Below are 23,912 nucleotides of genomic sequence, written 5' to 3'. Positions count from 1 at the left end.
GGCAGTCCACAGCCTACTATTAAACATGATCTTTATTGGGGTGCCTGGCTGGCTCAGCCAGAAGAGCACACGACTCCTGATCTCAGGGGTGTGAGTTTGAGCCCCACGTTGGGAGTATTTAAGTGTACTTATGATTACTTAAATTAAAAAAATGACCTTTATCATTGAAATTCTGGTAGGAAAAATGAATGAAACTCAATTCTCCCTTTGAAGCAATTGCTTTCAAAATGCAATTTTTGAAAACCTGAGTTTTCTTAGGAATGTAAAACTATTGTCTTATTTTGCTAATAAAATGTGTCTATTGAATCACTCCATCGTGCACCTAAAATTAATATAACACTGTATGTTAGCCATATTGAAATTAAAAGTTTTAAAAATGTTCTTAAAAAAGACTTGTAAGTAATTGATACTTTTTTTTTTTTAGAGCAGTTTCAGGTTTACAGAAAATTGTTTGGAAAGGAAAGCATTTCCCACCGTTATAGACAATTTTTCCTATGACTATCTTACACAGTGTGATGCATTACTCGTAACTGACGAACCGATACTGTTATCAACGTAAGTCTTTAGTTTACATCGGGGTTGACTTTGTGTTGTATGTCCAATGGGTGCTGACCAACATGACATGTATCCACCATCACACATCATACCATCATACAGAACAGTTTCAGTGCCCTAGAAATCCTGTGCTCCAACTTCTTACTTTCTATAAGCCACACCAGGTCACCCTTCCTAAAAGAGAATTCTGATCCTGACTTGTTCGCGCTCAAAACCCTCAGTGGCTCTGCCCTGGCCCACAGCGCACAGGACATCAGCCTCGTGCTTGGGGCTTCTCAGCCGAGCTGCGAACCATGACCATCTGTATCCCCATCACTTCCCTCTCGGGCGACTCTACTCCCCGTAGCGTATCTTCTGACGTTCCCCACACACGACCCTCACTCTCATCCGTGCCGGCTTATCTGCCCTCTGCATACGAAGGTCCCGGGGGCCCTTCTCCTCACAGCTGCGGTGTCTTGTGAAAACCCATCTCTGGGAGCGTCTGGGTGGCTCAGTCGGTTGAGTGTCCGACTTTGGATCAGGTCATGATCTCGCAGTTTGAGCTCCGTGTCAGGCTGGCTCTGCTGCCAGCTCAGAGCCTGGAACCTGCTTCGGATTCTGTCTAGGTCTCTCCTTGCCCCTCCCCAGCTTGCACACTGTCTTCCTACCTCCCAGATATAAACAAACATTTAAAAATAAGTAAACATGAAAGAAAACAAACATCTCTGGAGCCGCCCCTCTGACATCCTCTGTTCCCTCATGTCCTCGCTTGCTCCTCTGAGCCTCCTGGACAGGGCTCCTGTGTCCCCTCAATGGCATTTATTGGCCTCAGTACTCAGTATACACATACGTAAAATGGGCGTGTTAAGTATGGCGCCAACCACCTAGAGCTGTGTGAGGACTCAACCCCTTAACTCCTGCAGAGTGCCAGTCAGGTGGCCGGCCCCTAGGACGTGTTCTTATAAGCGCTGGCTGCCTAATCACGGCCACTGCCACCAGCCGCTACTGCTGTGCTCTTCCTCCTCCCACCACCTCCCCCCTCCCACAGGGCCAGCTCCCGGAGGCAGGTCTTTGTGTCCTCTGTGGTACGACGCATGATGATAGCAAGGGCTCCATAGACGCTTAGCAACGGAACGGCTGGGGCCCTGTGGTCGCACACGGAAGGCAAGCCTGAAACAAGGCAAGGAGACAGCCCCGCGTGCTAAGAGGGGGGCTCCTCAGTGCACTCCCCCAATGGACCAGACCCCATCCCCCCTGGGCCTGTTAGAAAGGACGTGGTGCTGAGCATCTCGTGGTGCCGGCAGGTCATGGTTTCCTGTGGCACAAGCTCTCGGGGAAGGGGACGTGGGGGCAGCTCAGGTGCCTCAGGAGTGGCCAGTGGAGGATGCCAGGACTTTTAGAAACGGGAATCATACCTGGTGTAGCCTCCAGGGAAGATCTCTGCTTGTTTCCGGTTTGCTTGGTGAGGGCGGCAGCACTTGACCTACAGGATGGAATCCCAAAAAGGAGCCAGATTCCCAAAGACAGAAACCAGAGAAGAGGGACACCGTTCTGCTCGGCAATCTAGAGGAGGAGGAACAGAGTTCCTTGGGGGTTCCTGGGGGCCACACCCATCTCTGCACCTACAACCATTTCTACTCCCTTTGATACCGAAGAGCTGTGCATCGGCAGTGGGGCTCACCTCCCCACCTCTCCCCCAGGGACCTGACGAACATGGAGCGGGGTCCTAGGCTGGTCTGGAAGCACTGGCTGAGTCACCAGCCTTGGCTCTGTCTGCCGTCCACAATGCCAGTGTACTTGTGGGTGCCCTCAGCACCCGCGAAATGGGTACATACCCATGAGATGTAAGGTAGCATGTACAGAAGGTTAGAACGAAGGCCTCAGGTGGATAGCAGCTGGGGTAGGAGAAGGTGGGATGGGTTGGGACAGTATAATTCCACCCAAAGGGATTGCCGTCGGGCTGATGCTTACTGTTCTGTGGACAGTCCCCAGGGAAGGGTGCCTGCTCAGGGCCTCCATTCGTTGGATGGACAGTGGCCTTAGTGGCGGCCTTGAGGACGGACAGGCCTGTCCTGGAAGCCAGTTTGAGGAGTTCGGGTATTTCCACCATTCAGTTTGGGCCCATGAGAGACAGCTTGTCCACAAAAGCTGGTTCCAGAAAAGGGAGAGGAAGCTCACTACCATTTTTTGACCTCCTCCTCCTCCTCTTTCAGACTCATCTCTACTCTCAAGGCTGGATTTGGGGACAGGGGGAAGGGGCTATGGGTGTAGTGAGAACAGAGGCCAGTCAGGGCTAGGAGTCAGTGGCAACATGGTGGCGAGGGAAGAAGGCAGAGAAATCCACGAAGAGGGCAAGGCTAAGAGGGAAGGCCCGAAGGAAGAGACGGACTGTTGACGCGCAGTCATGAACTGCCGGAAGGTCGGTTTCCCAGCTCTGATTTGTCGACACGAGCCCAGCTTCACATCTCTCAGCTCTAGCCTCTGCTTTCTCTCTCCCTACTGCCCACATCCCCCCGCATCTCCTGGCCAAGCCCAGGCTGACCGAACGTTCACTTCTCTGTTCTCTCATTATGCCCCAGGAGTAGGTCAATCACAGCACTTACCACTTGCTTTACAGTTATGTTTATGTGGCCATCTTGTTTACGAATCTGCAGGGCTGGGTCTCATTCATCTGGTAGCCCCTTGGGCTAGCCTGGCATCTGCTAACGCTTAGTGTGAAGGAATAACTCACTGTCCATTGTGACATACGGACGTCCTCAAGGTCACATAAACAGCTGCATGACACCAAAGGCCAGGGGATTATTTTCCTTCATGAGGGTGATAGGTGGAAGGTGGAGGATGGAAAGACATTTTAAAAAGTGAACATGTGCCATGAAACGCTAAAAAAAGAACGAGCTGAATTGTGATTTTCTAATCAGTCAAGTTTTTCCTTCTATAGATACGGACAAGATGCAAAGGAGAAATCGAGGCAGTTAATAGGACACAGCGTCCTACGTCTGCCTACACAGTCTGGCCACAAGTGGATTGGGGCTGCATGAGAAAGGAAGGAAGGAGTAGGAGGTCTGTTGTAGCACCAAATGGTTTCGCTGGACTTCGTCCTGACAAGAGCTACATATTTCAAGTCCTGTCTATTGAACTTCCTTTGTAATACCTGATGTTTCTGCCCAGACTCCTCATGATGAATTTCGTCTGGGTCAGCCTAGTGCACAATCTTTTGATGCTTTTCTTAAACTGCCCTCAATTGTCCATAAATAACCATCAGCAGACACATCATCAAAGGAGTTTCACAGCGGACAAACTAAAGACTCCATCCACGGTGGGTTAAAGAGCAACCGTGAGAACTGTTGAGGCCACGTCTCCTTGCTAATGAAGACCAAAACTGTTACCTCCGGACCAGACACAAAAGGACAAGTACTACAGGATCCCACTGCTCTGAGGCACCTAGACAAATCAGAGACGGGAAGTAGAATGCTGGTTACTAGGGACGGGAGGTGGCGAGGAACGAACAGTTAGTGTTTAATGGGGGCAGAGTTTCAGTTGGGAAGTTGAGAAAGTTCTAGAGATGGATGGTGGTGATGGCTGTGCGGCACTATGAAGGTTCTTACGGCCGCTGAAACGCACACTTAAAAGTAGTGGTAAGTGGTAAATTTTGTCCTGTGCACACTTCCCACAAGACACATTTCCTGAGAAAGGCAATGCCCTGTGCCGCCTTTTGTGGTCGTTCAGAGAAAAGAAGGGCCATGCAAGGTGTCCCCTTCCTTGTAGGTCTCCCCGAGATGTCAAACCCAGCCTATTTGAGGACTCTGGTTCCAGAACATTAGGATCAAAACGATTCATGGACCACCCAAGTCGCCTGGTTGTGCCGGCGAAAGCAGTGGGGACTGAGCGGGGACCCAGCTACTGAATGGAAACGGGGCTGGACATCCTCGAGACGGTTTTAGGATTTCACTGAAAGGAACCAGACAGGTCTTATAAAAACTGGTGGGTAAGCTGTTCTGTCATCTCAGGCTGGCCACGGGGCTCTCTCATGCTGATCAGAGACCCTGAACACCATGGTGGGCGGGAAAAACCACAGGTACAAATGATCACTTAATACAACCAAGTACCCCTAGAGACATTTTAAAACCTTGCTACTCAAAGGTGGTCTGCGGAGCAACAGCATGGGCTTCACCTGACCCTTGGCTCAACGTGCAGAAGTCCAGTCCCCTAGACCTTGGGGATCGACAAGATACCCATTTATTTACACTTTGAAGCTTCAGAAGGACTGCTTGAAGACCTGACTCCACAGAGAATAACCATGTACTTTAAAGTTTATTTACTTTTGGGGCGCCTGGGTGGCTCAGTCAGTTAAGCGGCCGACTTCGGTTCAGGTCATGATCTCGCGGTCCGTGGGTTCAAGCCCCGCGTCGGGCTCTGTGCTGACAGCTCAGAGCTTGGAGCCTGTTTCGGATTCTGTGTCTCCCTCTCTCTGACCCTCCCCCGTTCATGCTCTGTCTCTCTCTGTCTCAAAAATAAAATAAAACGTTAAAAAAAATTAAAAAAAAAATTTATTTATTTTTCTTAATAATCTCTACACCCAACCCGGGGAGGGAGGGGGCTTGAACTCACGACCCTGAGATCAAGAGTTGCATGCTCTTCTGACTGAGCCAGCCAGGTGCCCCTAACATGTACTTTATAGTGAATAGCTGGGAACTATGTACTTATGGAAGTAAATCTGTGATGCAGTCCACTAGGGCTATCAAAGAAACAGGGTTTTGTGCTAGGGGGCCATCGCTGGTGCAGAGTCCTTGCCCTGGGGAAGGTTGCATTTTGTGCCACTGAGAACCCCAGCCTTTACTGAGGATTTTGGGGGACAGCAAGGGAGGCAGATTTCACACATCCCACCAGGACTCACCCCTGGCAAGGGGTCCACATTGCAAAGGAGGGAGAGGGTAGGTAGGCCGCCAGCCTGGCTTTCCCGTTGACCTGACCCTCCACCCTCTAAGCCCGTGGGGGTTCAGCTCGTCAGTTAAGAAACATCTCTCTACACGGGAATTCTCTTCGTAGCTAATCAGCTACAAAGAGAATATAATTTCTGTTATTATATCTGTAGTTCTTTTCAATCAAGCTGTTGTGGTCATGTAAAGAGATACAGTGAATGGCCCCCAGATTTTAATGTGGGGCAGTAACTCCCTAATTATATGGAAACTCTTTCCCCGCACTCTTGCCTTGACTGATAACCATGGGTAAAAGGGACCAGAACCACTAAGTACTGAGTGTCATCTCTCAGCTGGATCCTGTTTATGTGCAGTTAGCTCATCCAACTTCCCCCAATTCTGAGACTGTTCTACAGATAGGGCAACAGGCTCAAGAGAAATCACCTAAACTGTGCCGGGTCAACAGGTCGCAAAGTGACAGGGCCCACGATTTAAACCCAGATGTATCTGACCCCCAGAGCTCTAGCTCTGACATCCCATGAACTTGCGGACTGAGCCCCAGCCATCAGGCTGGCTGCATTTATATTTACTCGAGTTGACGCAGTCTCGTGGGCCAGGTCACGTCTGCTCTGAGGCCCAAACTGGACACTTATAAAGAGCTTTGTAGGCCACAAGGGTCTTACAGCTCTTCGATGGCATGGGAATGACCAGGCAGCTTAACATCACAGGCTTTTGCATTTCCTGATCTCTCAGGCATCAAAACGAGACAAGAAAGGCTCTTTTTAAAAGGGATTTCCTGATGAATGAAACCTGGGAAGTCCTGCAAATCTTAGGGACTTCTGATCTTGTAGGGATTTTTCCAACCCCTCCCCACTTTCCTCTTTGTCAACAAGAAAATCATTCTTGTGGGTCGGAGACAGGGCAGGGACAGGGACACTCTGCAGCAGAACACCGCTGCAGCCCCCGTCTCCTGAAATTCTTCTGGGGCACGTCCACCACTGGAGTGGGCTCCTAAGCGTGCTCTTCTGATTAAGAAACCATCCCACACGAAGCTCCTGCCGCGGCAGCTGACGTCCTCCGTGTCACACAGGCACTACCAGGTGACCTCTCACCGGACGCCAGGGTTTGGCGACGCTTGGCTGAAGTGAGAAAGAACATGACGCAGCCGTAGGCGAGCCATTTTGCCAAAGAGGATTACGACGTGCCTGTCGCGAAGTGAACACCAAAGAAATGACAAAGCTCCTACTTTTCAGTACTGTGCAAGAAACCAAAACCAAAACACCTGGTAAAGTGTTGCCAGTGTGATCGGCCACAGGCCACAGCGCCACGGCCCTGTTGAGGTTGGTCTGTTCGATGGGAGTCCTGCTGACGGCAGCTCCGAAGGCTCACCCCAGTGAGCCTCAGGTTTGGGGGTTCAGCGGCACTTCCCTGTCTTCCTCCCCTCCCAGCCCCCGACTTCTGCACGCAGAGGTTTTGACGGCTCCCAGCACCTACAGCAGCTAGAGAAAGCTGCAACGTGCTGTCCCCTCTACTGTCGCTTTTGTCCCGCACAGCCTCCTGAGTGCCTAGCTTCCTGCAGGTTTTCAGTTCTCTTTAGTTTTGTCCATGTCTTCCCTTTTCTCCAAATCTCTCAGGGGTTTTAAAAGCTCGAGGTGTCGCAGCTTTTAAGTTAGCCTCTTAGAAGTGAACCATCTTGGGGGCGCCTGGGTAGCTCAGTCGGTTAAGCATCCGACTTCAGCTCAGGTCACGATCTCGTGGTCCGTTAGTTCGAGCCCCGCGTCAGGCTCTGCGCTGATGGCTCAGAGCCTGGAGCCTGCTTCCGATTCTGGGTCTCCCTCTCTCTCTGCCCCTCCCCCGTTCATGCTCTGTCTCTCTCTGTCCCAAAAATAAATAAACGTTAAAAAAAAAAAAAAAAAAGTGAACCATCTCGGTTCTCACTACACGTGGCACAGCCCAACTGCTAGCAGCACGGGTGGGTCACTGTGACCCGGCCACCTCCTGTGGGACTCAGGTCAACTATTTTATTCATCCTGAGCTTTTAATTTCTCATCTAGGAGATGACAACAGTCAACCTACTTCACTAGCTTGTTGTGAAGATGATACTGGAACAGCTCCTGGCACGGAGCAAGTCTGGGTCACATTTTACCTATCACGACACTTACCCTACTCTCTTCATTGGTGTCTCATTTGTCCATTCTAAGATGGCCGAGGCCAGGGACTATCTCTGGTCATCTGTGAAACCTCAGGGCTTGGACAGCAGGTGCTTCCAAAGATGCCGGAGGTGAACATAAAGCCTGGATGACGGATGTGGGAAAAGCATCGCAGGCAGGGACAAGGCCACAGGGGCTGTAAGAAGGAGTCCGTGTGGGAGGGAGGAAGGGGAGCGGGGAGGAGACAAGGCTGAAGAAAGGCAATGCTCAGGTCTCTGGGGCCAGGAGCGATCCCAAAGGCTCTGTCTGTCAGAGGGCCAAATGGAGAACAACGCCAGAAGACTGGACACAAATGCATCGGGTGGGGACAAGACTGGTTAGAAAAACGCAGCCATTACAGCTACAGCAACAGCTACAGCTACCATTCCCAAACCCTTCTTCCTTACAAAGAAAAGGCAATCTTACGATCACACAGAGGCCACGTTCTTTTTTATTGACAATTCATTCTCTACACACGTACAGTATTGCACAAATGACAGGTGGACCGACAAGCGTATTAACAATACGAACTCGCAAGCACCTACAGAGCCACCGCGCTAGGTTTTGGTGCATTCCGTGCCGGGTACTTCAGTAAACAGGACGGACAGAAGTGTGACAGCTACCTCATGAGAACCGGCTTTCAAAAAAAGCATATGTGTTGTAGAACAGTATGTCAAACCCAGGAAAATCACTAAATGACAAAAGGAACACTGTCAAAGAAAAGGTGGTAGTGACAACGTTAGGTTAAGAATGTCACTGAACTTGAGATTCAGAAAACGTACACGTACTGGGAATTTGAAGAAAAGACCCTCATGTTCGGCCCTCATGAAGACCCTCAACATTTGAGAAGGATATTTCTGGGGCGCTACAGTGTCCTCTCTACTGTAGAAAACATGTCTCATAGTTCTAAAGAAACAAGACGGTAATTCACATGAGTGGGTTATAAAATAAGATTCTTCTCACTCAAAATAAAATAAATAACGATCTTTGTCAAATTACAAGAAAATCTTATCAGAATGCCAACCAGATAGAGAAGCCAGTCCACACGCTGACCGTTGCTGCCTGCCTCAGACTGTGGAGCCGGCGTGTCCTCTACACAGAAGGGGACATGAGAGTGGTCCCAGCTCCGCTGCTACAGAGCCTACGGTGTGAGGGTGGACAGAAGTCCTTCAGCTTCCCCGGGGGTTGCACCCCAGGTACAGAATTGAGGGGTGGACTGGATGGCTTTTTAGACACCTTTCAACCAAAAGGATCTAAGCCCGCTGGAGACTCCACTGTGGAGGAGTGGCAAAAGAAATGGATTAAAAATGGTGGGTTAAGTAATTCTTACCTTTAGATGACACTGCTCGGAACCTTTCTGCACTGCAGTTCAAGGAAACCTTTGCTCGATACTTTCGTCTGCCAGCTGCTGCTAAGGGGTAAAGCAAATGAGGCATCTGACAATGAAATTTGGGACAAAAATGTAGAAACGCTGTACCAAGTTTGGGTAGAAAAAAACGGTGCACTCCCGCATCCCACCAGCAGTCAGGATCTTCCGCCTCTGAACTTTAAGAGCCATCAATCTGGTTGGTAAATGCACATTCGCACCACTCAATGGAGATCTATGCAGTGCACGTATATCAAGTACGTTTCCTGAAATCCTCCCAGGAAGGCGACTTTCATGAAACTGGTTCTAATAAAAAGGATGAAGACAAGGAAGTGCAGGATAGGATTTTTTTTCTTTATAGATCAGGAAAATGACTCAAAGAGAATAATGGCTTCTCATTTTCTGCCCTTTAAAAATAATACAAATATCACTTCTTTAGGAATCTAATACACTGGCTTCACTTTCAAAATGCATCATTTTATTTTCCTCATAAGGCAGTCATACATTATAACCTTTCAGCACGCGACAGTCACATCATTTCTTCAGTAAGCCCTAGGACTTCCATGAGTGTTCCCGGAGCTCACAGCCAGAGCAGTCAAATATTAAAGCTTTCTCCACAGCCACACGTTCCTTTGATGTTTGGGTTATTGAAAACAAACTCACTGGATAACTTATCTTCAACATAGTCCATTTCTGTTCCTAAAAGTGTCAGTTGTGCTTTCTTCTCGATGAACACTCTGACTCCTGGCGGGAGAAGAAAGCAAGTGTCACATAAATAAAACCTGCAGAGTAAACACTCACAAAAGTCAAACAGGAAGCTTCTGGATCAGTCCCACTATTTCCTTTAAGGGATTTAGTGCTCAGTTTCCTGTCTGTCCCTTCTTTTCCACCCAATAACCTAAGTCAAACACAATGACACTGGCTAGACTGTTGTATATAAGCCAATCCCATGACAATTCTATGCAAAACTTGCACTTCACTCCTTTTTCCAATATGCAATATGAAGGAAATGAGTATATTCTCGGTGAGACTTCTGTAAAGACAAAGTCCGGAAAATGTGCGAGAACTCTGCAATGACGTCTGTACACATGACACAATGGCAAGCCTAGAGGCACACAAGGACTGTGATACACTGGGCTGGTTTCATAAGACCAACCAGTGCACCGCAGCCGTTTTGTGCTGCTTAGGGGCTGGAAAACTGGTAACAACCTAACTCCCTAGTAATTACGCAGGTAGAAGTTGGTATCTTCGTAAATATAATCAGCTTAAGAAAGCTTTCCAGGGTGCCTGGGTGGCTCAGTGGTTAAGCATCCGACTTTAGTTCAGGTCATGATCTTGCAGTTCATGAAAACAAGACCGCATCAGGCTCTGTGCTGACAGCTCAGAGCCTGGGACCTGCTTTGGATTCTGTGTCTCCCTCTCTCTCTGCCCCTCCCCTGCTTGCACGCTCTAAGATAAATAAACATTCAAAAAAAAATTTTAAAAAAACCCAAAACTTAAAAAAATAATAAAATAAAAAAGAGAAAGCTTTCCTCCTTATAAGAAACTTAGTAATTACTCATATATAAACTACACATAATTATTAGAACTCCTCTTCTTAAAAATGAAAACATTTAAGATATTTAATGTATTGATCTAAAAAACAACACACTGGGGCACCTGGGTGGCTCAGTCGGTTACATTCGACTCTTGATTTTGACTCAGGTCATGATCCCAGGGTGGTGGGATCGAGCCCTGTGTTGGGCATGAAGCCTGCTTAAGATTCTGTCTCTCCCCCTCTCCCCCACTCGCTCTTTCTCTAAAATAAAAGAAAAAATAAAAACTACCTATTAACAAAAATAGGTAGTTTTTTGTTTTTAATAGGTTTTATCAGATTCTTGGGTTGGGGCAGGAGGCAGGACATAATTAAAGCACTGACATTTTAAATAAAAATGAAAAATACAGATTCCTCAAAAGCATGAGATGACATTACTTATTTGGTACAGACGTCAAACTGCTGCTTCGCACACGATGCGTGGTTCAGTATGAAGTTTAATCATTTAAAAACCTTTCTGCACACAGTGATTATTTTTTGTAACTGAAATAAACACACAAATGATAATCCGTCAGTTACTAAGAGCACAGCCTATTTAACCTCTCCATGCCTCAGTTTCTTCATCTGTAAAATGGGGCACGACATGGTACCATTCTCACTCAGCTGCTGTGTATGAATCACTTAATACACGAAAGGCCATCAAACCAGATACACTGAGCACCACATAAGCCATTCCTACTATCATCTTTACTCTTCTTGCTGTTCAAGGTTAAAGATTTGATGCCAAGTTTGCTTAAAACTCACCGTCTTGAACAACTTCTTCATCAGAATCTCCTTTTGTCTTTGTATATTCTAGAGTATAAGAAAGGCCATTACAACCCCTGGTTCGGACACCAACTTTCAGACCTACCTGAAAAAGCATTGTAAATAAAACTTAAGTTTTAAAGTAGTACATATTAAACAATTACATTCATAAAAACCCTGGCTGGTTGACCCTGTATGTTTCTTTGTAAGCTCAAAGATAAATATTAGATTTCTCGTTATAAAATGTCCCTTTAGGAAGTGGAAGGGGGAACATGCACTTAAAAAATTTAACTATTTAACAAACATCACTGCAACACTAGTGGGGATCCTAAAATAAAAAAACAATTATGTGCAAAGAAAACAGTACAGAGGGGTCAAAACTCCAAAAAGCCAGTCACTATCACTCTACAAAAGATATCTCCTATGGTTTTCCCATTTTTCTTCCAGTCCTCGTCATACATACATACACTCGAAACACAGGTTTTATTACAGCAGGAATAAAAGTCTTATTGTCTGCTTTGTTTCTGCCACGTAAGACATCATCTTTCTGTGTGATCAGCCTTCACAACTATCATTTGCATGTAATGCCTCAGTAATCCACTGTACCACAGTAAGCTGTGCCCCACCAGGGGCACGCACTCACCACCCCGCGATCAAGAGTCACATGCTCTACTGGCCGAGCCAGCCAGGTGCCTCTTAAAGAAGAGTTTTAATTCTAAACATTAAGAATTTTTTTTTAAAGGAAGAAGAAAAGTATCTGATGGCAGAGGCGGCTACCTACAAATTCTCGATTGTCTGTGCCCCACCTCACTGCAGGAGATGCTCTCAGGAAGTTTCTGTGTGGCTAGGTTCACCGAGGCTCACAGGCTGTCACCTGGCAATCACCCTGCCTCTACACGGGGCCTTAACTCTAAGGCAGACCTGTGTACACATTCTCGAGTACCAGAAATCAGAAGATTGCAGCCAACACAGATGTAAGAAGTTTAAAAGGTGACCAAACCGCACTTTTAAAATACCAATGTCTATCTTAACGTGACTGCCTAACAACACCTACCAAATGCCTACTCTTGGATCCTATCTGCTTTTTCATTGAAGTGTATGGTAAAACTATCACCATACAAAGGAGGATTTCAGCCAGTAGACCCTGATTCTCTCAAAAGCAGCGATGTGCACTTGCTTCAGGAAAACAGGGAGTAGGAAAGACGTGTGGCAAAGAGGGGGGCTTACAATTGTGGGGTGCCTGGGAGTCTGGACAGCTGAAGCATTCAGACAGCAGAGTGTGTCCTTATACCCTTACACAACACGGAGACAGAACTGTGCTCTTATTCACTTTCAGAGTGAGAGCTGACAGAACACGGGAGGGAGTGTCCCGTACTGGGCACCATCAATAAATCGTCTAGCTCAAATTCTGAGGCACGTGTCCTAAGTATGGGTTTAAGCTAGCTTTAATCTTTGTCACTAAGAGGCCTCCAGCAAGCAGGAAGTCCTACTACTAGGAACGAATACAGACGCTTACAGAATACATGAAAATACAGCTGTAGGTAGCTGGAGCCTGGAAAAGGGATTGCCTGTGCCCTCAGCGACTCCAACGAAGTATGTGTTCCATCCTTTTCACAACACTATGAACAAACATCCCTCAAATCTACACAGCTAAGTTCGTGGTCCATTTGGTCATCGATCTATCAATGGAGCTGGAATACTGATATACGTATGCAGTAATTCTTAGGAGGACCGTCCAGAACTTCATTCAATTGTAAGGTAGATCGCACAACAGAAGCTAGAAACCACTCTGTAGTCTAATTACTCAATATTAATAGTCTAGTACTTGGATGTGATTTATGGTACTCCACAGGCAATTAACAATGCACTAAGATGAAGGTGAGGCACACACCCCCTACTGCACAATTCTGCGTCTAGGACAGGCTATGTAGGTGCACTACACCATGCTTACAGCCTTAGCCCTCTAAGCAATGGGCCTGGCACGCTACAGACACGAAATGTTTGCTGCGTGATGGTTGTGGCAGCACTGGATGTAAACAACCCCAAAGACCGTTAGTATGGGCGGTTGGCTAAATAAATAAAACCCGTTCGATAAAACACACTAATAGATGCAACCATTAAAAAGAATGAGGTGGGTCTTCCTGTAATGACACAGAAAGAACCTCAAGCTATTATTATTAAGGACAAAAAGTCAAGTGTAACCACAGCATGTATGGAATGCTTATAAAAGTACGAAGAGATATACACACAAACAAGCACAGGCATAGTCTAGGTCAGTAGTCCCCATCAGGGAATCATTATTGGTTGTCACAACTAAGGAGTGGGGCAGTGCCACGGGTACCTATGTGCAGAGGCCCAGGATACTACTGAACATCCTGCATTCCACCTCCAACAAAGAATTATCTGGCCCAAAACATCAACTGTGCAGAGACTGAGAAACCCTGGTGTAGACAGATTAAAAATGTACACATTGTGTTGGAAAGGACAATGGGAGGTAGCCCCTTAGAAGGATGAATGACAATCAAGAGTCTGGGGTCACAAAACGATGTCTTCTCCATTTAATACCTTGTTATAAAACAATTTTGTTTTTTTTAAAAACCTTGAGTGTACCTTTACTCTTTTTTTTCAACATACTTAATTTTATTTTTTAAAATTTACATCCAAATTAGTTAGCATATAGTACAACAAGGATTTCAGTAGATTCCTTAGTGCCCCTTACCCATTTAGCCCATCCCCCCTCCCACAACCCCTCTAGTCACCCTCTGTTTGTTCTCCATATTTATAAGTCTCTTCTGCTTTGTCCCCCTCCTTGTTTTTATATTTTTGTTACCCTTCCCTTCATCTATTTTATCTCTTAAAGTCCTCATATGAGTAAAGTCATATGATATTTGTCTTTCTTTCACTAATTTCACTTAGCATAATACCCTCCAGTTCCATCCATGTAGTTGCAAATGGCAAGATTTCATTCTTTCTGATTGCTGAGTAATACTCCATTGTATATATATACCACATCTTCTAATCCATTCATCCATCGATGGACATTTGGGCTCTCTCCATACTTTGGCTATTGTTGATAGTGCTGGAGTAAAGCTTTACTCTTTAAATAAAAATCCCTAACCAATGAAAACATACTGTTTATCACAAGATAAATTCATTGTGAAAACAGGACTTCAATTTTTTTAGTAAATATTCAACTGATTGGTTTTACTTACGTGTTCAGGCTTATCTTTAAGAAGCTGTTTTATCTTGTTTACTGCTGAAGGTGTCTGAAAAAAGAACAAGTTATTAAGTTTTTAGCTGCAAAACTTGCTTTTTTTAAAGCCTTACAGTTCCCTACCTTTGAGACTATTCAAGTCTGTCTTCAGCAAACTCATGTGACAATTTCATATTCCACTCTTGCCCAAGTACTTTATGGCTTTTATAAACAAACATATGAACTCTCAATACAAAGCACTTTATTTTTATTAAAAAAAATTTTTTTTTAATGTTTATTTTTGCCAGAGAGACAAAGCGTGAGTGGGAGGGGCAGAGAGAGGAAGACACAGAATCCAAAGGAGGCTCCAGGGTCTGCGCTGTCAGCACACAGCCCGATGTACGGCTTGAACTCATGAGCTGTGAGATCATGACCTGAGCCGAAGTCAGACGCTTAACCGACTGAGCCACCCAGGAGACCCTATTTTGATTTTTAAAATACCTTCTAGCAACATCCTTTGAGTCTTGCTCCCCCCCGTCAAGGTCAGCTCCCTGTCATTAGCGCTGGTACTCTCTACTTACATCACAAATGTAATTTTTCCAAGGAGCATCTATTTTGTGCTGCTACTATATGCTCAGCACAAGTACAATTCCCAACACAGAGATCAGGTGCTCAACAGTCAATGAATGACTCAAGGAATCACTGGGGAAGCTGATCTTCAGGCGGTTTTTCTGTTGATTATTATTAACTCTTGCTTTTTTTGCTTACCCCTAATCTATGTCAAACTCGTCAAAATGCATACAGGAAACAGTGATACCAGCATCAACCCAGGGTGTGCCTCGGTACAGTCCTGCCACATGGTCCCACAGATACTAAATGTGGCTTAAAATAACATCTCAGGATATCCGGACAAACAGAAATAAGCTGGTCAACTACAGAAGCAAGCACAGGGAGGCATTTTTCAGGAGTAATGCTGTTTAATCTAGCCCATTTGTCCTCAAGATGGATCAGCATCACCAACCCCGCTTTCTCTAGAAGTGCAATTTTCCAAATTTACCAAACTGGTACTCTTGGATCCTATCTGCTTTTTCACGGTGCTGTCAGGGACAAAGTCTGTTCCAGGGCACTCCTGTTCCCCTTCTTGGCTGTGTCCCAGCCTGTGACTTGGCTTAAATGGGGAGAAGAGACCCTCCTTCTCAGGATTGTTGTGAGGATTCAATAAACGAGCTCACAAAGTACACTCCCGAGCAGTGCCAGGCACAAAGAGCTCAATATAAACCAGCCCTTATCACAATGAAGAGAGTATATTAGTGAAGACATCATGTCCTTCCTACTTTGTTTTATTAGCTCCTCAGCTGGCAACGCTGTGCTGGTCCTCCAGTTTTTTGTACCAGCATCTTACTGGTTTGTGAAATCCCAGTGGACATTATGACCTGTGACTCAGAAGCAACTGTAGCCAAAACTCAAGCCCGTGCTGAGGGAACAGACCCAAAGGATGGCCCCAAAGCGTGCTCTTCTGGCCTGCCTGGAGGGGGCTCAGCCAGGTAAGGATGTTGAAGCAGAGTCTGGACCCAATTTAGAAAGGCCACAAAAACCAATTTAGAAAATTGAGACTAGTATTTTTAAAAAACACAAACTAGGGGCACCTGGGTGGCTCAGTTGGTTAAGCATCTGACTTTAGCTAAGGTCATGATCTCACTGCTCCTGAGTTTGAGCCCTGTGTTGAGCTCTCTGCTGTCAGGGCAGACCCCAATTCAAAAGAAAAAAAAAAAAAAAAAAAAAGTCACCACCAGTCGGTGGTCTATTAAGCAGCCTTTTCCCACAATTCTACCAGAACAGGAGCCAAGCGGTGTGACAAAAGCAGACAACAGGGAACAGTACGCAGGGGGAAGAAGAAGGAAATGGAAAAGAGAATTTTGTGGTTTTTTTTCTCTTGATATTACGGCATATCAACCTCAAACAGTTACAGAAATATTTCTGAAAAGATGTTTAAAAACACTCATTTGTCCTTCTCAACAACTGCCAGTAAAAACTAGCTTCCGTAATTTTCATGGTCATACTTCCCACATTGAGTCCTGAATCTAACTACTGTCCTTAATCTAACTACTGTCAAAGAGCAAAGGATTTCCAATAAGTGAAAAAACAAACAGACAAACAAAACCCCAGGCAGGGCCATGGAAAAATATCCATTTCAAGTATTACTTGCCCTGTGATGCTGGGAAGTCAAAGATGAGGAGGGTTCACCATTCACCCCTCCATGACCAAAACAAAGCAGACAGGGTATCAACACTACTCTGTTAGCAGCCCCTTGTGGTTTTTATCTCCAAGTGATGATTAAATCACCTAACTTGGCTTTCCAAAATGATGTATTTTCTTCTTTTCTCAACTCTTAGTAGGAAACACTTAGACACAGTAAGTAAAAACAATTCTTGGAGTGGTCTCCCTATCCCAAAGCGGCTGACTTCACGCCTTGTACTGTTAAGGGAAAAGTAACTGGTGTGCCTGGGAAACGTCATTATAGGAGCCAAACCAAGTCTTAATGTTCCTGTGTCAGAGGCCAAAACCAAACATACTCCATTGGGAGGAGTGTTATTAATGATGGAAACCCAGCCGAGTACTTATTTAAGGGAAAGATATGGATCTTACAACTTGCTGAGAAATTTGATTGTCAGAACAAGTCAGAATGACTAACAGGGAACATGTGGCACTTAAAAAAAATGCTAGCTCTTAAAGGTACTTTCTGTATCTTGGGGCCAGGCAGAAGCTGAGGATCACGCTGGGTTCTTTGTCTATTTGCATACACTAGCACCTCTGCAAGAAGTAAACTCAATCTGGCAAACAGTGCGAGAACTTCAGCTAAACAACACGCTCCAGGCCTGGTAGCCTTCCAATTTCCAAGCACTCCCCCGAAACAACTAAGACACCTATACTTTTCCAAGGAAAGTATAATATACCTTAATTTAGGTATAATTGAGGACTTATTCACCTGAGATTTGACCAATGAATTAAAATTTAAGATTCCAGGGGCGTCTGGGTGGCTCAGTCGGTTGAGCAACCGACTTCGGCTCAGGTCATGATCTCACGGTCCATGGGTTTGAGCCCCACATCAGGCTCTGTGCTTAACACTTGCTCAGAGCCTGGAGCCTGCTTCCGATTCCATGTCTCCTTGTCTCTCTGCCCCTCCCCCGCTCACACTCTGTCTCACTCTGTCTCTCAAAAATAAATAAATGTAAAAAAAAAAAAAAAAATTAAGATTCCTGGGACGCCTGGGTGGCTTGGTCAGTTAAGTGTCTGACTTCGGATCAGGTCATGATCTCCTGGTTGTGGTTCGTGAGTTCGAGCCCTGCATCGTCTCTGCACTGACAGTGTGGAGTCTGCCTGGGATACTCTCTCTCTGCCCCTCTCTCCCCTCAAATAAATAAATAAACTTAAAACAAAATTAAGATTCTTGAAACTTGATTAAATACAAAGATAATTTTTAATCTACTCATATGTATATCACAGAACAAGACAAAAGGCCCTTAAAAAAAGATTTCAGCCTGTTTTTGTAGCAGAAACTTTTCATTCGCAACACTGTATTTCCTTAATTCCTCATGCAATTTTAGTATTTTGCTGTTCAAGAAAACAAAATTAAAACCAGAGCTAACTCCAGGATTACGAATACTAAACACGCGTCAACAACTACAACCTATTTTAATTTCATTATAAATACGGCATTTTAATGTTTAGAAGGTGGTAACTAGCAGCCAATGAACAAGTGACAGTATATTTTAACTCGTTCTTTAACAGCTAGGGGTGGCATTATAGTGTTTTCCCTTTTGTCTTTTCCTATTCATCTCTGTGTATTATGTAGCCCACATTTTAAAAGTTTAACACGTCTCTCATTTAATACATGGTAATAAGCACGTTATTAACGATTCACTAAGTACGTTCCAGGTGCTTAATGGTTTACATGCATCATCTTATTCTCACAATTCTGTGATTTAGGTATTAAAGATTAAATAATTTGCACAGAGACAGTAAGTTAAAGAACGAAGAGTTATGACTCCCAAACTTAAAACAAAAAAAAAGTATTATTTACAGTGACTACACCGACTGAATGTACTCACCAACTCCATCTACTCTAATTTAACCAATCTCTCATTGTTACACATTTAGGCTACTCCCAATGGTTTCTTGGAGAATACCCTTAAATGACCTAAATACAGAAATCTTACTGCTTGGTCACTGTTCCAAAGGACTTCTGGTACTTGTCCTTCAACGAATTAACAGCTCCTTACTGGGACTCTAGTATCACATTGTTCCCTAGCCCTTCTCAACCAGGTGCCGCCGGAAAGTTAAGTCTTAAGGCACCCACTGAACATAATGAATTAACTTCTCTGTGCTCATGAAGAATGATGCTGGCTATGTACCATTATTCTCTTACAGTTTTGCTTGAGCTTTATGCACAGCTGTAGGTACACCCCTCATCCTAAATTATGGTTACATTAATTCTGATTTGTAGAATGACGGAAATAAAAGCCTCTGCCAGCAGGGCAGTGTTAAATCTTCAAGTTCTTTTGTCATTTTTCACTCTGCCCCCCTACAAACTCAATTTCAACCGTCAGTTCCTGGATATGTAGAGTAGGGACAGCATCCTCTTTGGACGTGCCTCTGAAGATGCCCAAAGGTACTCACTTTCATGCGGTGGGGTGGAGTCTTAAAACACTCAATCAAGGAACCATCTCTGGTTTGCACCAATGTGTTTAGGACAGCCTATCACCAGATGAGGCCTTTTGTTCCAGCAACCCACCAATCCTCTCCTGGATTAACATCAGTTAATGTAGATAATTTGGAAGCATGGAACCATGTTTTCATTTCATCAATTCCTTTTCCTAGCCTTTTGATGACCTCTGGTAGGCTGCACAGGCACAGCACTTTAACAAGTTTGCGCCATGTCAGATTCCTGATGTGAAGTTTATACATCTAGGTAGCGCTGATCTCTTCCTCCTCCTTTTACTGAAATCTCTAGTTTCATTTGCTTTCATCCACATTCACTCATTAGCCCTTTGATCACCTCCTTGCTTCTGCACTTGACTTAAAATATTTGCAAGGGACTTAAAATATCTGCTGGGACTTAAAATATTTTTTTGCAAAAACACTAGAAAACTAACAAACAGCAATACATGCATGCCACAATGTCTGGAGACTAGAGAACATATGCTAGGATTAAAACGACTGCACCAGGTGGAAAGCAGCAAGGACCTTTGTCTTTAGCACCAGCTAAGATCACAGGGAAAGAAACTTAAAAAGTCACCCAGAGAGTTAAACAGGCTAAGTTCAGACAACGGACTTTGGCAAGTTAATCAGAACACTTGATCAGATGCCAACAACAGAGCCCTGCTGAAATAAGACATGACACGGTAAGGAGCTGTTACAATTCTGTTAGCAGAATTAGCCTGGTAAGTGGTAACAGGTAATGAAGCAGGAGAAAGTAAGTGTAGACAGCTCAGGTCTGAGAATGTATACTGTCATTATTCCTAGTAATTCCTAAGGGTGGCCAAGGCCTGGCCCACAACTGTGTCCCTGGAGGGTGGGAAACTGTGTAACACATTCATTTCTTATACTGAAACAAAGGAGGTCTTAAATATCAGCTGAATGACAAGGAGCAAAAGGGAATGACTTAGAGATTTTGAACGAGCAAGTAATGATATGCTAAATGATGGACTTCTCTTTCTGGCTTTACCATTACCAGTGGTAGAATTCTTTTCAATTCTGAGTACTATGTTTTTTGTTTATTTAATGTTTATTTATTTTGAGAGACAGTGTGAGCAGGGGAGGGGCAGAGACAGAGGGAGACACAGAATCCGAAGCAGGCTCCAAGCTCTGAGCTGTCAGCACAGAGCCCAACGCGGGGCTCAAACCCACCAGCCACTGACATCATGACCTGAAGTCGGAGGCTTAACCAACAGAGCCACCCAGGTGCCCCAATTCTGAGTACTTGTGAACTGAGACCGAAAGACACAAAGTATGACTCGTGTCTTCTAGTATGACTTGTTGTGATTTCAAGACTTTGGAAAATTCTAAGCTCTGATATCTTCCAGACATGAAAACAGGCGGGTGGTACAGAAAACAGTAATACAGAATAATCGGGATAACCTCTGTAGGAGCTGAAAACAATGAACCATTATAAAAGTGAATTCTCCTGCCTCATCACAACTTTCTTCTGTTTTGCTACAACTAGTTTTCTGGCAACAGGCTATCTTATAGCATTAGCTTGAATGGAATCTAGGATTCCTTTAGAGAATCTACTTTCCCACTCTCTAGGTGGTGAATGCTTGCACAAAGGCTTCTCCTTCATCTCTTGATGGGTGTGTGATAAGTTATGCTGATCATAGGCTTTCCTATAAAATTCAACTCTTTCAAAATGGCAAACACAAGTGACTGCTTAACGGACATGGCAGTTTTCTCGGGGTGAAATGTTTTGGAACGAGACACAGGTGATGGTTGCACAACACTTGGTACTAAATGCCACTGAATTGTACATTCTAAAGTGGTTAATGTTATGTTATGTGAGTTTTCCCTAGGCTAAAAAGAAAAAAAAAAAAACAAAACAACTGCACAGTGCACCAGGGATCCCGTATATGCATGGTAAGCCCTGCGGTGAGCATCTGCGGTATGGACTCTGGGGCCCTCCGAGTGTGTTTGACCTTTCACCTAGAAAACGCTCACCCAGGGTAGAGATTTTTATCCTTCTTTGTCCTTTGTGAGAGCCGACCGCGGCGGAGGCCTGCTGGAGGCACACAGGGTGTTTCAAAAAGCCTCCCCTCCCCGAACCCAGGAAGAAACCCTTTGTGCGCTGCAGCCTTGATCTCGGCGAGGGGTGGGCTTTGTTGAAGCTGCGCTCTCACGTCGCTCGCCGCGCTCGCCCGGAGGTCCCCCGGCGAGCTACCGCCCTCCCGGCGCACCTCGAGGGCAGGGGTCGCGGTTCCCTCCCCCAAACTCCCCGGAGTGCCGGGCGCCGAGCTCTGAAAGGCCCGCGACGCACGCACAGTCGCGCCCCTGGGCTCGCGGCGGGCTGCCCCGGCCGGCCGGGGACTCGCGCACACGCGGCGTCCCCCAACCTCCGCATGCGGCGGCGCACGGCCTGCTGGGAAACGTAGTTCCGGGGGCGCCAGGCTCCCGTGGAGCAGCCCCACCCGGGCTTGTTTATCTCTCCAGCCGGGGCGAGGCGGGCAAGGCGGCGACGCGGCGGCCGCGGAGCGCGCCCGGAGCCCTGCTGCCATGACCTCGAGAGAGCGGAGGTGAACCAATGTCACCCGCCCGACCGAGCGCCCCGGCCACTCACCAGGGTGAGGGCGGCCCGAGTGGGCTGCAGCTTCCTCTTGCTCACAGCCCGGACAGTGGCCCGGACTAACGAAGCCGACATCCTCGCCGTCCCGGCGCCCCGGTGCCTCGGGCCGGAACTCGGCCACCTCAGCCTCTCTCCATGGACACAGCGGCCGCATTGACGCCACAAGCTCCGGCGCACGGCGCCCCAGGCCCCGCCCCGCGCGAGCCCGCCCCCGCCGCCGCCATTGGGCGGGCCGTGTGAGTGACGGACAGAGGGCGGGGCGCGGAGCTCCGGCCATGGGCACGTGACTTGTTAGGCGCAAGGGCCCGGGGGCAAGGTTGTCTTTGCAAGGACGGCCTCCGCGCTACATGGGGAGTGGGGCTGGGGCGCGCAGAACGCCTGCACTTGTGGACTCTGGAGGCGTGTCGCTCCACGACCTGCCCCTGGGCAAGATGCGGCGTCACTCCTTAAGAACGCTGAGCCACGAGCGCTGGTGCTCTCCAAAGCAGAAGGGTTCCGAGGCCCAGGTACACACGTTGGTCTTCCTTTTGGTTCAGCTAGGCAGTTCTTAAGAGCATGGACTTACGCAGAATCGCGAAATAAACAATCCAAATACTCACCAGGCTACCTTCTCACCGCGGGCTGTACTGCACCGGATGTTGGAAGATGGTGCTAATGCAACTTTTCGCTTTTAGGTGCTGACTTTGGAACGCCGACCAACCCGAAGATGTGATTGGACAGATCTGTCAACATTCATAGCGAGAACCATTCCGTAAGATTGGTTGAACGCCTGTTTGTCAGACCTTGTAGTGGCTGCTCAGGGCCTCCTGCCTTTTAATTCTCCAAGTACACCTAAGCTTTAGGCATTATACCAGGCATGCACTCACAGGAAGCCTGGTCAATGGAGGGTCCAGGAAAGAATGAGAGATCCTGGAGAACAGAAGTGCTGCAGGGTTAGCAGTAGGGGGGAAGAGGAGAACGTAAAGGATGGGTGGCTTTTCTCGTGGAAGTGCTAGAGGTAGAGGGGAAAAGTAGGATCTGTGGAATGGTGATGGCGAGGAAAGATTCTTGCTCAGTGTTTTGATGTGAAAAGAACTAATCAGTGTGTTTTAGAGCCCAGTTTATCTTTCATCCCCTAGAGCCTATAGGTTTGGATGGTTCAGAATTCCCTTAGGTAGTTCTGTCTCCCTGCTACTGAACTAGAACTGCACGACAGCAAGAGAATGGTTATCTTTGCCTCTAAGCCCTCTAAGCACAAAAGAAGCAGTGAGATTAGGCGATGGTAGTATGGTGGGTTTGTATCTTGGCTTCCTCTCCCTAGCTCGGTGATTTGGGACGGGGTATTTTACTTCTTGTGCCCTTCCTGTTACTGATGCTATGAAGACTAAATGGAAAGCCCTTAGAAGATTGTATGGCACCTAAGTACTAGAAACTCAATAAAGGTTGCTAGTTATTCATGGATAAAGATGTCATATACTGTGAAACCGTGGAACCACAGCGGTGGATACACATGCCATTCCACATTTGTCTAAACCCATAGAACGTGTCACACCAAGAATGAATCCTAATGTAAACAACGGACTTTGGGCGATAATGTTGTGTCCACATAGGCTGTCAGTTCTAACAAATACCCGACCCTGGTGCAGGATGTGGATAGTGGAGGGTTTTGGCTTGTGTGGGGACAGGGGTATCTGGGAATTCTGTACTTTCCATTGTTTTGTTGTGAACCTAAAACTGCTCTGAAAAATAGTGTTAATAAAACGTAAAAAAAAAAAAGCCATGTATCATTCTTAATTATTGAAATATCATTATGCAGTCATGTAGCACGTTACAGGTTTCAAAAGCACCCTCGAGGGGCGCCTGGGTGGCTCCGTCGGTTAAGCACCGACTTCGGCTCAGGTCATGATCTCACGGTTCCTGAGTTCGAGCCAGGCGTCTGGCTCTGTGCTGACAGCTGGGAGCCTGGAGCCTGCTTCGGATTCTGTGTCTCCCTCTTTCTCTGCCCCTCCCCTGCTCATGCTGTCTCTCTCAAAAAAATAAACAAACATTAAAAAAAAATTTAAA

At 46.3% G+C, this 23,912-nt stretch overlaps 2 protein-coding genes across 5 annotated transcripts in view; both read right to left on the bottom strand.

Moving 5' to 3' along the window:
- Nucleotides 1–9,308, bottom strand: part of CD4H9orf153 (chromosome D4 C9orf153 homolog) — a 35,279-nt gene extending 25,971 nt beyond the window's left edge. For 2 of the 4 annotated variants that reach the window (XM_047831559.1, XM_047831562.1), the window contains exons 1-2: nucleotides 3,138–3,225; nucleotides 1,950–2,017 (exon numbers count right to left, since the gene is read on the bottom strand). The gene's annotated coding sequence lies outside the window, so the exon portion shown is untranslated. Of the gene's footprint in view, nucleotides 1–1,949; nucleotides 2,018–2,505; nucleotides 2,683–3,137; nucleotides 3,226–8,969 lie in introns of those variants that run through there. The other 2 variants (XM_047831560.1, XM_047831561.1) reach the window with 2 other exon arrangements.
- A 153-nt stretch (nucleotides 9,309–9,461) lies between these two features.
- On the bottom strand, nucleotides 9,462–22,052 carry ISCA1 (iron-sulfur cluster assembly 1). Its single transcript, XM_047831563.1, has 4 exons — nucleotides 21,864–22,052; nucleotides 14,556–14,609; nucleotides 11,344–11,449; nucleotides 9,462–9,749 (listed from the first exon to the last, which is right to left on the bottom strand). The coding sequence occupies exons 1-4, from the start codon at nucleotides 21,942–21,944 to the stop codon at nucleotides 9,601–9,603; spliced, it is 390 nt and encodes a 129-aa protein (XP_047687519.1). The 5' UTR covers nucleotides 21,945–22,052; the 3' UTR covers nucleotides 9,462–9,600.
- Between the last annotated feature and the right edge of the window lie 1,860 nt (nucleotides 22,053–23,912).

Source organism: Prionailurus viverrinus, chromosome D4 (genome assembly GCF_022837055.1).
Source record: "Prionailurus viverrinus isolate Anna chromosome D4, UM_Priviv_1.0, whole genome shotgun sequence".
In the NCBI taxonomy this organism is placed as follows: Eukaryota; Metazoa; Chordata; class Mammalia; order Carnivora; family Felidae; genus Prionailurus; species Prionailurus viverrinus.
This window is presented reverse-complemented; position numbering and strand designations above follow the sequence as displayed.

Coding starts and splice junctions, on each gene's coding strand:
- ISCA1 (XM_047831563.1), bottom strand. CDS start 21,944: ATGTCGGCTTCGTTAGTCCGGGCCACTGTCCGGGCTGTGAGCAAGAGG. Junction 14,610..21,863: donor CTCGGGCCGCCCTCACCCTG/GTGAGTGGCCGG, acceptor TTCTTTTTTCAG/ACACCTTCAGCAGTAAACAA. Junction 11,450..14,555: donor TTAAAGATAAGCCTGAACAC/GTAAGTAAAACC, acceptor ATGCTTTTTCAG/GTAGGTCTGAAAGTTGGTGT.